The sequence below is a fragment of the Engystomops pustulosus genome, chromosome 5, assembly GCF_040894005.1.
Source record: "Engystomops pustulosus chromosome 5, aEngPut4.maternal, whole genome shotgun sequence".
In the NCBI taxonomy this organism is placed as follows: domain Eukaryota; kingdom Metazoa; phylum Chordata; class Amphibia; order Anura; family Leptodactylidae; genus Engystomops; species Engystomops pustulosus.
The window spans coordinates 211,605,437-211,622,918 of NC_092415.1; the positions used below are offsets into that span (position 1 = coordinate 211,605,437).

General features: G+C 52.7%; 1 protein-coding gene across 9 annotated transcripts in view; it reads left to right on the plus strand.

The window, feature by feature from the left end:
* Positions 1-14,391, plus strand: part of ALS2CL (ALS2 C-terminal like) — a 97,017-nt gene extending 82,626 nt beyond the window's left edge. For 8 of the 9 annotated variants that reach the window (XM_072154537.1, XM_072154536.1, XM_072154544.1 and 5 more), the window contains 6 exons: positions 3,791-3,833; positions 7,284-7,340; positions 8,849-8,910; positions 12,193-12,342; positions 12,659-12,755; positions 13,756-14,391. In XM_072154537.1, coding sequence (XP_072010638.1) covers positions 3,791-3,833; positions 7,284-7,340; positions 8,849-8,910; positions 12,193-12,342; positions 12,659-12,755; positions 13,756-13,803 — 457 coding nt within the window. In that variant the 3' untranslated portion in view covers positions 13,804-14,391. The remainder of the gene's footprint in view (positions 1-3,790; positions 3,834-7,283; positions 7,341-8,848; positions 8,911-12,192; positions 12,343-12,658; positions 12,756-13,755) is intronic. The other variant, XM_072154543.1, reaches the window with a different exon arrangement.
* The last annotated feature ends 3,091 nt before the right edge of the window (positions 14,392-17,482 follow it).

Consider the following 17,482-nt stretch of genomic DNA (forward strand, 5'->3'; position numbering starts at 1 on the left):
CGGGGTGTAATGGCTGATAAACAGAGAGTAATAGATTGTATCCCCCCCTGTACAGTCTCCTCTCCCCGGGATGTAATGGCTGATAACAGAGAGTAATAGATTGTATCCCCCTGTACAGTCTCCTCTCCCCGGGATGTAATGGCTGATAACAGAGAGTAATAGATTGTATCCCCCCCCTGTACAGTCTCCTCTCCCCGGGATGTAATGGCTGATAACAGAGAGTAATAGATTGTATCCCCCCCCTGTACAGTCTCCTCTCCCCGGGGTGTAATGGCTGATAACAGAGAGTAATAGATTGTATCCCCCCTCTCCCCGGGGTGTAATGGCTGATAACAGAGAGTAATAGATTGTATCCCCCCTGTACAGTCTCCTCTCCCCGGGATGTAATGGCTGATAACAGAGAGTAATAGATTGTATCCCCCTGTACAGTCTCCTCTCCCCGGGAATGTAATGGCTGATAACAGAGAGTAATAGATTGTATCCCCCCTGTACAGTCTCCTCTCCCCGGGGTGTAATGGCTGATAACAGAGAGTAATAGATTGTATCCCCCCCTGTACAGTCTCCTCTCCCCGGGGTGTAATGGCTGATACAGAGAGTAATAGATTGTATCCCCCCCTGTACAGTCTCCTCTCCCCGGGGTGTAATGGCTGATAACAGAGAGTAATAGATTGTATCCCCCCCTGTAGAGTCTCCTCTCCCCGGGATGTAATGGCTGATAACAGAGAGTAATAGATTGTATCCCCCTGTACAGTCTCCTCTCCCCGGGGTGTAATGGCTGATAACAGATAGTAATAGATTGTATCCCCCCTGTACAGTCTCCTCTCCCCGGGATGTAATGGCTGATAACAGAGAGTAATAGATTGTATCCCCTGTACAGTCTCCTCTCCCCGGGGTGTAATGGCTGATAACAGAGAGTAATAGATTGTATCCCCCTGTACAGTCTCCTCTCCCCGGGATGTAATGGCTGATAACAGAGAGTAATAGATTATATCCCCCTGTACAGTCTCCTCTCCCCGGGGTGTAATGGCTGATAACAGAGAGTAATAGATTGTATCCCCCCTGGTACAGTCTCCTCTCCCCGGGGTGTAATGGCTGATAACAGAGAGTAATAGATTGTATCCCCCCCCCTGTACAGTCTCCTCTCCCCGGGGTGTAATGGCTGATAACAGAGAGTAATAGATTGTATCCCCCCCTGTACAGTCTCCTCTCCCCGGGGTGTGATGGCTGATAACAGAGAGTAATAGATTGTATCCCCCCCCCTGTACAGTCTCCTCTCCCCGGGGTGTAATGGCTGATAACAGAGAGAAATAGATTGTATCCCCCTGTACAGTCTCCTCTCCCCGGGATGTAATGGCTGATAACAGAGAGTAATAGACTGTATCCCCCCTGTACAGTCTCCTCTCCCCGGGGTGTAATGGCTGATAACAGAGAGTAATAGATTGTATCCCCCCCCCCCTGTACAGTCTCCTCTCCCCGGGGTGTAATGGCTGATAACAGAGAGTAATAGATTGTATCCCCCCTGTACAGTCTCCTCTCCCCGGGGTGTAATGGCTGATAACAGAGAGTAATAGATTGTATCCCCCCCCTGTACAGTCTCCTCTCCCGGGATGTAATGGCTGATAACAGAGAGTAATAGATTGTATCCCCCTGTACAGTCTCCTCTCCCCGGGATGTAATGGCGGATAACAGAGAGTAATAGATTGTATCCCCCCCCCCCTGTACAGTCTCCTCTCCCGGGGTGTAATGGCTGATAACAGAGAGTAATAGATTGTATCCCCCTGTACAGTCTCCTCTCCCTGGGGTGTAATGGCTGATAACAGAGAGTAATAGATTGTATCCCCCCCTGTACAGTCTCCTCTCCCCGGGATGTAATGGCTGATAACAGAGAGTAATAGATTGTATCCCCCCCTGTACAGTCTCCTCTCCCCGGGATGTAATGGCTGATAACAGAGAGTAATAGATTGTATCCCCCCTGTACAGTCTCCTCTCCCCGGGGTGTAATGGCTGATAACAGAGAGTAATAGATTGTATCCCCCCCTGTAGAGTCTCCTCTCCCCGGGATGTAATGGCTGATAACAGAGAGTAATAGATTGTATCCCCCTGTACAGTCTCCTCTCCCCGGGATGTAATGGCTGATAACAGAGAGTAATAGATTGTATCCCCCTGTACAGTCTCCTCTCCCCGGGATGTAATGGCTGATAACAGAGAGTAATAGATTGTATCCCCCCTGTACAGTCTCCTCTCCCCGGGATGTAATGGCTGATAACAGAGAGTAATAGATTGTATCCCCCCTGTACAGTCTCCTCTCCCCGGGATGTAATGGCTGATAACAGAGAGTAATAGATTGTATCCCCCCTGTACAGTCTCCTCTCCCGGGATGTAATGGCTGATAACAGAGAGTAATAGATTGTATCCCCCCTGTACAGTCTCCTCTCCCGGGATGTAATGGCTGATAACAGAGAGTAATAGATTGTATCCCCCCCTGTACAGTCTCCTCTCCCCGGGATGTAATGGCTGATAACAGAGAGTAATAGATTGTATCCCCCCTGTACAGTCTCCTCTCCCCGGGGTGCAATGGCTGATAACAGAGAGTAATAGATTGTATCCCCCCCCCCTGTACAGTCTCCTCTCCCCGGGGTGTAATGGCTGATAACAGAGAGTAATAGATTGTATCCCCCCCCTGTACAGTCTCCTCTCCCCGGGGTGTAATGGCTGATAACAGAGAGTAATAGATTGTATCCCCCCCTGTACAGTCTCCTCTCCCCGGGGTGCAATGGCTGATAACAGAGAGTAATAGATTGTATCCCCCCCCCCTGTACAGTCTCCTCTCCCCGGGATGTAATGGCTGATAACAGAGAGTAATAGATTGTATCCCCCTGTACAGTCTCCTCTCCCGGGATGTAATGGCTGATAACAGAGAGTAATAGATTGTATCCCCCTGTACAGTCTCCTCTCCCCGGGATGTAATGGCTGATAACAGAGAGTAATAGATTGTATCCCCCTGTACAGTCTCCTCTCCCCGGGGTGTAATGGCTGATAACAGAGAGTAATAGATTGTATCCCCCTGTACAGTCTCCTCTCCCCGGGGTGTAATGGCTGATAACAGAGAGTAATAGATTGTATCCCCCTTGTACAGTCTCCTCTCCCCGGGTGTAATGGCTGATAACAGAGAGTAATAGATTGTATCCCCCCTGTACAGTCTCCTCTCCCCGGGGTATAATGGCTGATAACAGAGAGTAATAGATGGTATCCCCCTGTACAGTCTCCTCTCCCCGGGATGTAATGGCTGATAACAGAGAGTAATAGATTGTATCCCCCCCTGTACAGTCTCCTCTCCCCGGGGTGTAATGGCTGATAACAGAGGGTAATAGATTGTATCCCCCCCCCCCCTGTACAGTCTCCTCTCCCCGGGGTGTAATGGCTGATAACAGAGAGTAATAGATTGTATCCCCCCCTGTACAGTCTCCTCTCCCGGGATTTAATGGCTGATAACAGAGAGTAATAGATTGTATCCCCCTGTACAGTCTCCTCCCCCCGGGGTGTAATGGCTGATAACAGAGAGTAATAGATTGTATCCCCCTGTACAGTCTCCTCTCTCCCCGGGATGTAATGGCTGATAACAGAGAGTAATAGATTGTATCCCCCTGTACAGTCTCCTCTCCCCGGGATGTAATGGCTGATAACAGAGAGTAATAGATTGTATCCCCCCTGTACAGTCTCCTCTCCCCGGGGTGTAATGGCTGATAACAGAGAGTAATAGATTATAATTTCTCTTCTCTGGTTGCTACAGGCAGTTGTGGCCCTTGAAGGATGTGAAGCTGACAGCCAATCAGGTAAGAGGGGTGAGGTCAGAGGCTCCTCCTCCTTGCGGGTGATTTGCAGTTTGGGTTGCGGTGATGTTGTGTGGAGCTTAGTCTATACATGTGACTCTGCAGCACATTGCACTCTGCAGCACATTGCACTCTGCAGCACATTGCACTCTGCAGCGATGCTCTGCACAGGTGCCAGAAGAAATGCAAGTTTTTGCCCCCCCAGGGTGAGATACACAGGTCACCCTCAGGGGGCGCCATAATTCACAGGCACAGAGAGGAGAGGGGCTCCGGGGGTCTTGTGTACAGGGAGGAGAGGGGCCCCGGGGCTCTGTGTACAGGAGGAGAGGGGCCCCTGTACAGGGAGGAGAGGAGAGGGGCCCCGGGGGTCTGTGTACAGGGAGGAGAGGGCCCCGGGGGTCTGTGTACAGGGAGGAGAGGAGAGGGGCCCCGGGGGTCTGTGTACAGAGAGGAGAGGGGCCCCGGGGGTCTGTGTACAGGGAGGAGAGGGCCCCGGGGGTCTGTGTACAGGAGGAGAGGGGCCCCGGGGCTCTGTGTACAGAGAGGAGAGGGGCCCCGGGGGTCTGTGTACAGAGAGGAGAGGGGCCCCGGGGGTCTGTGTACAGAGAGGAGAGGGGCCCCGGGGTTCTGTGTACAGAGAGGAGAGGGGCCCCGGGGCTCTGTGTACAGGGAGGAGAGGGGCCCCGGGGGTCTGTGTACAGAGAGGAGAGGGCCCCCGGGGTCTGTGTACAGAGAGGAGAGGAGAGGGGCCCCGGGGGTCTGTGTACAGGGAGGAGAGGGCCCCCGGGGTCTGTGTACAGAGAGGAGAGGAGAGGGGCCCCGGGGGTCTGTGTACAGGGAGGAGAGGAGAGGGGCCCCGGGGGTCTGTGTACAGGGAGGAGAGGGGCCCCGGGGGTCTGTGTACAGGGAGGAGAGGGGCCCCGGGGGTCTGTATACAGGGAGGAGAGGGGCCCCGGGGCTCTGTGTACAGGGAGGAGAGGGGCCCCGGGGCTCTGTGTACAGAGAGGAGAGGGGCCCCGGGGGTCTGTGTACAGAGAGGAGAGGGGCCCCGGGGGTCTGTGTACAGAGAGGAGAGGGGCCCCGGGGGTCTGTGTACAGAGAGGAGAGGGGCCCCGGGGGTCTGTGTACAGGGAGGAGAGGGGCCCCGGGGGTCTGTGTACAGGGAGGAGAGGGGCCCCGGGGCTCTGTGTACAGGGAGGAGAGGGGCCCCGGGGCTCTGTGTACAGGGAGGAGAGGGGCCCCGGGGGTCTGTGTACAGGGAGGAGAGGGGCCCCGGGGGTCTGTGTACAGGGAGGAGAGGGGCCCCGGGGCTCTGTGTACAGGGAGGAGAGGGGCCCCGGGGGTCTGTGTACAGGGAGGAGAGGAGAGGGGCCCCGGGGGTTTGTGTACAGGGAGGAGAGGGGCCCCGGGGGTCTGTGTACAGAGAGGAGAGGAGAGGGGCCCCGGGGGTTTGTGTACAGGGAGGAGAGGGGCCCCGGGGGTCTGTGTACAGAGAGGAGAGGAGAGGGGCCCCGGGGTTCTGTGTACAGAGAGGAGAGGAGAGGGGCCCCGGGGGTCTGTGTACAGGGAGGAGAGGAGAGGGGCCCCGGGGGTTTGTGTACAGGGAGGAGAGGGGCCCCGGGGCTCTCTGTACAGGGAGGAGAGGAGAGGGGCCCCGGGGCTCTCTGTACAGGGAGGAGAGGAGAGGGGCCCCGGGGGTTTGTGTACAGGGAGGAGAGGGGCCCCGGGGCTCTCTGTACAGCGAGGGGCACCTATCTGCAGGTGACACTGGCAGCAGCTTGGGGGGCCCCGCACCCCTGATCAGTGACAGCCGAGAGCCCAAAGACTGGGTGTCATGGATCCCAATAAACCATTATGAACTCTCTCAGGCCCTTTAATACTAAACCACATTACCAAACGAATAACCATAAAACACACGCAGACTCTTCTTTTGTTGGGTATAAAAATTGGTCACAGCTTTATTTTTTAAATAACAATTTCCAAAAACTCTTAAACTCTTGAAGGCACTTGATTGTGAACTCGTTCCATTGGCCCGGCCGCTGTATGCCAGCTGGACTCCCAGCTGCCAAGTCGGCCAACCGAGCCTTCACCTCCATTGCTCACTTTCCGCCAGCTGTGACTTGAGGAAACTAAAAGAACAATAAATTAACAAGAAAACAAACACACAAATAGGGCGGGAGGGCGGGACCGCTTCTCTGCCAAGCTTGTGACAAAGAGGAAGCACCCACCCCTTACACCAGCTTAAATACCTCACGCCAGTAGGCGTGAATAACTATGAGGTAGTAGGGAGTGGATGAGCTATAACCCACCCCTTAATTAAAGTGCCACCAGCCCTTGACCTTAACCTTGAGTAATCTAAAAAGAGCAGCCACCAGTCTAGGGGCACCTTCCTTAATTAGTCAGGCGTACCCCACAGTACAAGCGAATGATTCATAGCTCAGTGCAGTCATCGCCGGAGCCTCTGGAGGAGCCAATACAGAAGCCGCTAATCTGCAGGAGCGGTACCTACCTCCTTGTATCTGATATCTCAGCATCTACCCCCCTGACCTTAGGCTGTGCCCCCCTCCCCCATCATCACAGCAGGTGCCCCCCTCCCCCATCATCACAGCAGGTGCCCCCCTCCCCCATCATCACAGCAGGTGCCCCCCCTCCCCCATCATCACAGCAGGTGCCCCCCCTCCCCCATCATCACAGCAGGTGCCCCCCTCCCCAATCATCACAGCAGGTGCCCTCCTCCCCAATCATCACAGCAGGTGCCCTCCTCCCCAATCATCACAGCAGGTGCCCTCCTCCCCAATCATCACAGCAGGTGCCCTCCCCCCTCCATCACAGCAGGTGCCCCCTGGCCCGAGGATACGCGTGTTCCCCATCACAGCAGGTGCCCCCTGGCCCGAGGATACGTGTGTTCCCCATCACAGCAGGTGCCCCCCTCCCCAATCATCACAGCAGGTGCCCCCCTCCCCCATCATCACAGCAGGTGCCCCCCTCCCCCATCATCACAGCAGGTGCCCCCCTCCCCCATCATCACAGCAGGTGCCCCCCTCCCCCATCATCACAGCAGGTGCCCCCCTCCCCCATCATCACAGCAGGTGCCCACCTCCCCAATCATCACAGCAGGTGCCCTCCTCCCCAATCATCACAGCAGGTGCCCTCCCCCCCTCCATCACAGCAGGTGCCCCCTGGCCCGAGGATACGTGTGTTCCCCATCACAGCAGGTGCCCCCAGGCTATGGATGCGTGTGCCCCCCTCCCCCATCATCACAGCATGTGCCCCCAGGCTATGGATGCGTGTGCCCCCCTCCCCCATCATCACAGCATGTGCCCCCAGGCTATGGATGCGTGTGCCCCCCGACCCCAGGATGCATGTCCCCCCCCTCCCCCGCTTGGTTCCTGCAGTGTAATATATTATTATGTGGCAAAAACGATGGCCCCTCCCCGGTTCTCCCGCCCTCAGGCTCGGACACTGACCATGCAGGATGCAGCTCCGCCCACACCCCGCCCCCGGAGGAAGGTGAGATCTGGGGTATGGACTGCGGGGCAATAACTATTACAGGGTGTGAGATTATATTCACCCCCCCCCCCCCCTCCTACATCTCCTCCTAGTGTGAAGGGTTCATATGTGACTAGAGAATAGCAGGAATAGTCAGTGCAGCTCTGTATGTAACTAGAGGATAAGACTTGATGTAACAGCAGAATAGTGAGTGCAGCTCTGGGTGTGACTGGAGGATGACATGTGAATGCAGAATAGTGAGTGCAGCTCTGGGTGTGACTGGCGGATGACATGTGAATGCAGAATAGTGAGTGCAGCTCTGGGCGTGACTGGAGGATGACATGTGAATGCAGAATAGTGAGTGCAGCTCTGGGCATGACTGGAGGATGACATGTGAATGCAGAATAGTGAGTGCAGCTCTGGGCATGACTGGAGGATGACATGTGAATGCAGAATAGTGAGTGCAGCTCTGGGTGTGGCTGGAGGATGACATGTGAATGCAGAATAGTGAGTGCAGCTCTGGATGTGACTGGAGGATGACATGTGAATGCAGAATAGTGAGTGCAGCTCTGCGTGTGACTGGAGGATGATATGTGAATGCAGAATAGTGAGTGCAGCTCTGGGTGTGACTGGAGGATGACATGTGAATGCAGAATAGTGAGTGCAGCTCTGGGTGTGACTGGAGGATGACATGTGAATGCAGAATAGTGAGTGCAGCTCTGGATGTGACTGGAAGATGACATGTGAATGCAGAATAGTGAGTGCAGCTCTGGGTGTGACTGGAGGATGATATGTGAATGCAGAATAGTGAGTGCAGCTCTGGGTGTGACTGGAGGATGATATGTGAATGCAGAATAGTGAGTGCAGCTCTGGGTGTGACTGGAGGATGACATGTGAATGCAGAATAGTGAGTGCAGCTCTGGGTGTGGCTGGAGGATGACATGTGAATGCAGAATAGTGAGTGCAGCTCTGGGCGTGACTGGAGGATGACATGTGAATGCAGAATAGTGAGTGCAGCTCTGGGCGTGACTGGAGGATGACATGTGAATGCAGAATAGTGAGTGCAGCTCTGGGTGTGACTGGAGGATGACATGTGAATGCAGAATAGTGAGTGCAGCTCTGGGTGTGGCTGGAGGATGACATGTGAATGCAGAATAGTGAGTGCAGCTCTGGGCGTGACTGGAGGATGACATGTGAATGCAGAATAGTGAGTGCAGCTCTGGGTGTGACTGGAGGATGACATGTGAATGCAGAATAGTGAGTGCAGCTCTGGGTGTGGCTGGAGGATGACATGTGAATGCAGAATAGTGAGTGCAGCTCTGGGTGTGGCTGGAGGATGACATGTGAATGCAGAATAGTGAGTGCAGCTCTGGGCGTGACTGGAGGATGACATGTGAATGCAGAATAGTGAGTGCAGCTCTGGGCATGACTGGAGGATGACATGTGAATGCAGAATAGTGAGTGCAGCTCTGGGTGTGACTGGAGTATAACCTGATGATTGCTCAGTGACTCTTTTCTTCTCCTCTTAGAGATATTCCATCGTGAGACACAAATGCTTCCAGTCGGCCATTGAGTGTTTACAGAAGATCATGTAAGTCCTGGGGCCTCGGGAGCCCGGGGGTTAATCCAGTGGCCTGTGGGGGGGGGGGGGGGTTGGGGGGGTTGTTAAGGGGAAGTATGGACTGGGATTTCCTGACAATTCTTGTACAAGTGAAGATTTCTGGATAAGTTACACCCCATTGTTACATAGCCGTGACCTCGTGTGCCGTGACCTCGCGGATCCTCTGTGACCCTGTGACCTGTGGTTACTATTGGTTGTCACTTATGAGAGAACTGACACAATGTTACAATCTGTCATAGTTATAAAGTGATAACTGGTACAAGACACTTTCTGATGGCAGCTTGTTCCAGAGTTTGGGGAGCAGTGCAATGCAGAGAGCACAGAGCAAAGCAGTGTGAGGACACCCCCCCCCCCCCAATACAATCCCAGAATATAAATTCATATTTCACAGTCCTGCTGCTCCTAACAAAATACACAGAGGCCTGATTACACATCTCTCCAGGGACAATACATAACACTGGCTGCAGAGAGCACAGAGCACAGCAGTGTGAGGTCTGATTACACATCTCTCCAGGGACAATACATAACACTGGCTGCAGAGAGCACAGAGCACAGCAGTGTGAGGTCTGATTACACATCTCTCCAGGGACAATACATAACACAGGCTGCAGAGAGCACAGAGCACAGCAGTGTGAGGTCTGATTACACATCTCTCCAGGGACAATACATAACACAGGCTGCAGAGAGCACAGAGCACAGCAGTGTGAGGTCTGATTACACATCTCTCCAGGGACAATACATAACACTGGCTGCAGAGAGCACAGAGCACAGCAGTGTGAGGTCTGATTACACATATCTCCAGGGACAATACATAACACTGGCTGCAGAGAGCACAGAGCACAGCAGTGTGAGGTCTGATTACACATCTCTCCAGGGATAATACATAGCACTGGCTGCAGAGAGTACAGAGCACAGCAGTGTGAGGTCTGATTACACATCTCTCCAGGTACAATACATAACACTGGCTGCAGAGAGCACAGAGCACAGCAGTGTGAGGTCTGATTACACATCTCCCCATGGACAATACATAACACTGGCTGCAGAGAGCACAGAGCACAGCAGTGTGAGGTCTGATTACACATCTCTCCAGGGACAATACATAACACAGGCTGCAGAGAGCACCGAGCACAGCAGTGTGAGGTCTGATTACACATCTCTCCAGGGACAATACATAACACTGGCTGCACAGAGCACAGCAGTGTGAGGTCTGATTACACATCCCTCCAGGGACAATACATAACACTGGCTGCAGAGAGCACAGAGCACAGCAGTGTGAGGTCTGATTACACATCCCTCCAGGGACAATACATAACACTGGCTGCAGAGAGTGCAGAGCACAGCAGTGTGAGGTCTGATTACACATCTCTCCAGGGACAATGCATAACACTGGCTGCAGAGAGCACAGAGCACAGCAGTGTGAGGTCTGATTACACATCTCTCCAGGGACAATACATAACACTGGCTGCAGAGAGCACAGAGCACAGCAGTGTGAGGTCTGATTACACATCTCTCCAGGGACAGTACATAACACTGGCTGCAGAGAGCACAGAGCACAGCAGTGTGAGGTATAATCACACATCTCTCCAGGGACAATACATTACACTGGCTGCAGAGAGCACAGAGCACAGCAGTGTGAGGTCTGATTATACATCTCTCCAGGGACAATACATGACACTGGCTGCAGAGAGCACAGAGCACAGCAGTGTGAGGTCTGATTATACATCTCTCCAGGGACAATACATAACACTGGCTGCAGAGGGCACAGAGCACAGCAGTGTGAGGTCTGATTACACATCTCTCCAGGGACAATACATAACACTGGCTGCAGAGGGCACAGAGCACAGCAGTGTGAGGTCTGATTACACATCTCTCCAGGGATAATACATAACACTGACTGCAGAGAGCACAGAGCACAGCAGTGTGAGGTCTGATTACACATATCTCCAGGGACAATACATAACACTGGCTGCAGAGAGCACAGAGCACAGCAGTGTGAGGTCTGATTACACATCTCTCCAGGGATAATACATAGCACTGGCTGCAGAGAGTACAGAGCACAGCAGTGTGAGGTCTGATTACACATCTCTCCAGGTACAATACATAACACTGGCTGCAGAGAGCACAGAGCACAGCAGTGTGAGGTCTGATTACACATCTCCCCATGGACAATACATAACACTGGCTGCAGAGAGCACAGAGCACAGCAGTGTGAGGTCTGATTACACATCTCTCCAGGGACAATACATAACACAGGCTGCAGAGAGCACCGAGCACAGCAGTGTGAGGTCTGATTACACATCTCTCCAGGGACAATACATAACACTGGCTGCACAGAGCACAGCAGTGTGAGGTCTGATTACACATCCCTCCAGGGACAATACATAACACTGGCTGCAGAGAGCACAGAGCACAGCAGTGTGAGGTCTGATTACACATCCCTCCAGGGACAATACATAACACTGGCTGCAGAGAGTGCAGAGCACAGCAGTGTGAGGTCTGATTACACATCTCTCCAGGGACAATGCATAACACTGGCTGCAGAGAGCACAGAGCACAGCAGTGTGAGGTCTGATTACACATCTCTCCAGGGACAATACATAACACTGGCTGCAGAGAGCACAGAGCACAGCAGTGTGAGGTCTGATTACACATCTCTCCAGGGACAGTACATAACACTGGCTGCAGAGAGCACAGAGCACAGCAGTGTGAGGTATAATCACACATCTCTCCAGGGACAATACATTACACTGGCTGCAGAGAGCACAGAGCACAGCAGTGTGAGGTCTGATTATACATCTCTCCAGGGACAATACATGACACTGGCTGCAGAGAGCACAGAGCACAGCAGTGTGAGGTCTGATTATACATCTCTCCAGGGACAATACATAACACTGGCTGCAGAGGGCACAGAGCACAGCAGTGTGAGGTCTGATTACACATCTCTCCAGGGACAATACATAACACTGGCTGCAGAGGGCACAGAGCACAGCAGTGTGAGGTCTGATTACACATCTCTCCAGGGATAATACATAACACTGACTGCAGAGAGCACAGAGCACAGCAGTGTGAGGTCTGATTACACATCCCTCCAGGGACACTACATAACACTGGCACAGAGCACAGCAGTGTGAGGTCTGATTACACATCCCTCCAGGGACAATACATAACACTGGCTGCAGAGAGCACAGAGCACAGCAGTGTGAGGTGACACCCCAGCACAGTCTGGTTGGTGACATTTTTCATGTTTCTCAGCTCCACCGTGGACCCGAAGGAGAAGCTGGAGATCATCCTGAAGACGTATCAGGAGATAGAGAAGACGGTGTCCCGGGTGCTTAGTAGGGACTATAAGCTGCCCATGGACGACCTGCTGCCCCTGCTGATATACGTGGTGTCCCGCGCTGGGTGAGGCTCCTACTGATCATGTGATTCCTATTAAAGGGGATGTCTGTGACACAGGATATACAGGCAGGGGGTGGGGCTGTGACCACCTACCTACCTTTGCTGTCCTATGAGGGTGCACACAGGGGGGTCCTAGGTTATCATTGAGGCCTACAGGGGGAGCTGTAGAGGCAGGTAATGGATCACACAGAACTGGCACCAGGACCACCAGGGTCAGGGGGCTGCAGCTCCAGTCACATCACATATTTATAAGTTGTGATTGGCTAAGAATGATCACATGACAACACCCCCCTGACCCCTCTATATGTGTCTTCCCCAGGATCCAGCACTTAGGAGCAGAGATCCACTTTATCCAGGACCTGATGGATCCCATCAACCAAGGAGGGATCAATGACTTCCTGCTAACAGCGCTGGAGGTGCGTGATGTCATAGGCAGGGGGCGGGGCCTCACACAGGATATACAGGCAGGGGGCGGGGCATCACACAGGATATACAGGCAGGGGGCGGGGCATCACACAGGATATACAGGCAGGGGGCGGGGCATCACACAGGATATACAGGCAGGGGGCGGGGCATCACACAGGATATACAGGCAGGGGGCGGGGCATCTTACAGGATATACAGGCAGGGGGCGGGACATCTTACAGGATATACAGGCAGGGGGCGGGGCATCACACTGGATATACAGGCAGGGGGCGGGGCATCACACCGGATACACAGGCAGGGGGCGGGGCATCACACAGGATATACAGGCAGGGGGCGGGGCATCACACAGGATATACAGGCAGGGGCGGGGCATCACACTGGATATACAGGCAGGGGGCGGGGCATCACACTGGATATACAGGCAGGGGGCGGGGCATCACACCGGATATACAGGCAGGGGGCGGGGCATCACACCGGATATACAGGCAGGGGGCGGGGCATCACACCGGATATACAGGCAGGGGGCGGGGCATCACACCGGATATACAGGCAGGGGGCGGGGCATCACACTGGATATACAGGCAGGGGGCGGGGCATCACACTGGATATACAGGCAGGGGGCGGGGCATCACACCGGATATACAGGCAGGGGGCGGGGCACCACACCGGATACACAGGCAGGGGGCGGGGCACCACACCGGATACACAGGCAGGGGGCGGGGCATCACACCGGATACACAGGCAGGGGGCGGGGCATCACACCGGATACACAGGCAGGGGCGGGGCATCACACAGGATACACAGGCAGGGGGTGGGGCTGTGACTACCTCTCACACAGGATATACAGGCAGGGGGCGGGGCTGTGACTACTCCTCACACAGGATATACAGGCAGGGGGCGGGGCTGTGACTACCTCTCACACAGGATATACAGGCAGGGGGCGGGGCTGTGACTACCTGACATATCTCTAACCTCCTGTTGTCTCCGCAGTCTTGTTACGAGCACATTCAGAAAGAAGAGGTGCGTTTTTTCAAATGATTTCAGCAGCAATAAGATGTCTCCGCCCTCATTATTAATAAGCCCCTCCTCCTGGCGATGATGACGCACTTCTTCAGGATGGTTTTAGGGGATTGCAAAGTCCACAGCACCTCTGCTGGTGAGAAATGGAACTGCAGCAAAACCAAGAGAAGAACTGCAGCTAAATCCGCAGCGCCCCCTGCAGGCCAGGACGGGGACTCCACAGTTTTATTGAGACCAAACTTTTTCTCTATTTATTATGAAAATTCATTTTAACCCTTCTATAGACAGAATCGCCAGCACCTGCGGGTCAGGAGGAGAACTGCAGCGATTACCCAGAGCGAGGCACAGGGCGAGCGGGTGACACATTAACCCTTACACTACGGAACAAAATTGCTATGGATTTAGTGCTGCTTAGAGAAGCCGATGTTCAAACGTAGAATATTTAAAGGGGTAGTGGCCGATGTCCCTTTAAGAGTCGTGCAGGGTTATTTATTATGTAGTTGCATATTTATAGCAGATTCTCTTCACACTACAGCCGGGGCGACAAGAGAGCCCACGTGTGTGAAGGGTTAAAAGTTTTCTAAATAAATCTGTAAATAATCCGGATTATCTGCTTCTCTTACTTTGTGTCAAGTTTTCCATTCACAGCTAAAGCTGCCGTCAGTATCCACCGCATTGTCAGACGTCACGTCCCATCCTCTAGTCCAGTGATTTTCAACCTTTTTTGAGCCGCGGCACACTTTTTATACTTAGAAAATCCTGGGGCACACCACCAACCAAAATAGCACAAAATGACACTAAAACAGTCATAAAAGGCCTCCCTTTACTAATAAAAAGCCCCTAGCTGCCTCCCTTTACTAATAAAAAGCCCCTAGCTGCCTCCCTTTACTAATAAAAAGCCCCTAGCTGCCTCCCTTTACTAATAAAAAGCCCCTAGCTGCCTCCCTTTACTAATAAAAAGCCCCTAGCTGCCTCCCTTTACTAATAAAAAGCCCCTAGCTGCCTCACTTTACTAATAAAAAGCCCCTAGCTGCCTCACTTTACTAATAAAAAGCCCCTGGCTGCCTCCCTTTACTAATAAAAAGCCCCTGGCTGCCTCCCTTTACTAATAAAAAGCCCCTGGCTGCCTCCCTTTACTAATAAAAAGCCCCTGGCTGCCTCCCTTTACTAATAAAAAGCCCCTGGCTGCCTCCCTTTACTAATAAAAAGGCCCTGGCTGCCTCCCTTTACTAATAAAAAGGCCCTAGCTGCCTCCCTTTACTAATAAAAAGGCCCTAGCTGCCTCCCTTTACTAATAAAAAGGCCCTAGCTGCCTCCCTTTACTAATAAAAAGGCCCTAGCTGCCTCCCTTTACTAATAAAAAGGCCCTAGCTGCCTCCCTTTACTAATAAAAAGGCCCTAGCTCCCTCCCTTTACTAATAAAAAGGCCCTAGCTGCCTCCCTTTACTAATAAAAAGGCCCTAGCTGCCTCCCTTTACTAATAAAAAGGCCCTAGCTGCCTCCCTTTACTAATAAAAAGGCCCTAGCTCCCTCACTTTACTAATAAAAAGGCCCTAGCTGCCTCCCTTTACTAATAAAAAGGCCCTAGCTGCCTCCCTTTACTAATAAAAAGGCCCTAGCTGCCTCCCTTTACTAATAAAAAGGCCCTAGCTGCCTCCCTTTACTAATAAAAAGGCCCTAGCTGCCTCCCTTTACTAATAAAAAGGCCCTAGCTGCCTCCCTTTACTAATAAAAAGGCCCTAGCTGCCTCCCTTTACTAATAAAAAGGCCCTAGCTGCCTCCCTTTACTAATAAAAAGGCCCTAGCTGCCTCCCTTTACTAATAAAAAGGCCCTAGCTGCCTCCCTTTACTAATAAAAAGGCCCTAGCTGCCTCCCTTTACTAATAAAAAGGCCCTAGCTGCCTCCCTTTACTAATAAAAAGGCCCTAGAGCTCCCCCTTTACTAATTAAAAGGCCCTAGAGGCCCCCCTTTACTAATTAAAAGGCCCTAGAGGCCCCCCTTTACTAATTAAAAGGCCCTAGAGGCCCCCCTTTACTAATTAAAAGGCCCTAGAGGCCCCCCTTTACTAATTAAAAGGCCCTAGAGGCCCCCCTTTACTAATTAAAAGGCCCTAGAGGCCCCCCTTTACTAATTAAAAGGCCCTAGAGGCCCCCCTTTACTAATTAAAAGGCCCTAGAGGCCCCCCTTTACTAATTAAAAGGCCCTAGAGGCCCCCCTTTACTAATTAAAAGGCCCTAGAGGCCCCCCTTTACTAATTAAAAGGCCCTAGAGGCCCCCCTTTACTAATTAAAAGGCCCTAGAGGCCCCCCTTTACTAATTAAAAGGCCCTAGAGGCCCCCCTTTACTAATTAAAAGGCCCTAGAGGCCCCCCTTTACTAATTAAAAGGCCCTAGAGGCCCCCCTTTACTAATTAAAAGGCCCTAGAGGCCCCCCTTTACTAATTAAAAGGCCCTAGAGGCCCCCCTTTACTAATTAAAAGGCCCTAGAGGTCCCCCTTTACTAATTAAAAGGCCCTAGAGGCCCCCCTTTACTAATTAAAAGGCCCTAGAGGCCCCCCTTTACTAATTAAAAGGCCCTAGAGGCCCCCCTTTACTAATTAAAAGGCCCTAGAGGCCCCCCTTTACTAATTAAAAGGCCCTAGAGGCCCCCCTTTACTAATTAAAAGGCCCTAGAGGCCCCCCTTTACTAATTAAAAGGCCCTAGAGGCCCCCCTTTACTAATTAAAAGGCCCTAGAGGCCCCCCTTTACTAATTAAAAGGCCCTAGAGGCCCCCCTTTACTAATTAAAAGGCCCTAGAGGCCCCCCTTTACTAATTAAAAGGCCCTAGAGGCCCCCCTTTACTAATTAAAAGGCCCTAGAGGCCCCCCTTTACTAATTAAAAGGCCCTAGAGGCCCCCCTTTACTAATTAAAAGGCCCTAGAGGCCCCCCTTTACTAATTAAAAGGCCCTAGAGGCCCCCCTTTACTAATTAAAAGGCCCTAGAGGCCCCCCTTTACTAATTAAAAGGCCCTAGAGGCCCCCCTTTACTAATTAAAAGGCCCTAGAGGCCCCCCTTTACTAATTAAAAGGCCCTAGAGGCCCCCCTTTACTAATTAAAAGGCCCTAGAGGCCACCCTTTACTAATTAAAAGGCCCTAGAGGCCCCCCTTTACTAATTAAAAGGCCCTAGAGGCCACCCTTAACAAATAAAAAGCCCCAGCCTACCTTTACTAATAAAAAAAAAACCCTAGCTACCTTCCTTATACAAATAATAACCCTATATACTTACCCTTGATGTCTTCTTCCGCGTAACTTCTCTCCTAATGGCGATCCGCTCACCTTCTGTAGCTCCTGCACCGCGCGCCTCTGGTCACGTGACTGACGCGACCTGACGTCAGGTCGCGTCAGTCACGTGACATGGGCCGCGCGGTACAGGAGCTACAGAAGACGGGCGGATCGCCGACGTGGGACTTGGAGGTAAGTATGGGGAAGAAATACGGGGGCGCGGCGGCAGCTCGACACCGGGGCAGCCAACTTTCCCCCGCGGCACACTCAACCTTGTGTCGCGGCACACTAGTGTGCCGCGGCACACAGGTTGAAAATCACTGCTCTAGTCACATCAAGAGCTGCACAGTTTTACTACAGGAGGTCTCAGTGCTGCCCCCTGCTGGTTCAGTGTCTGTACATGGGGCGTCATACGGTATCCACTAACCTCAAT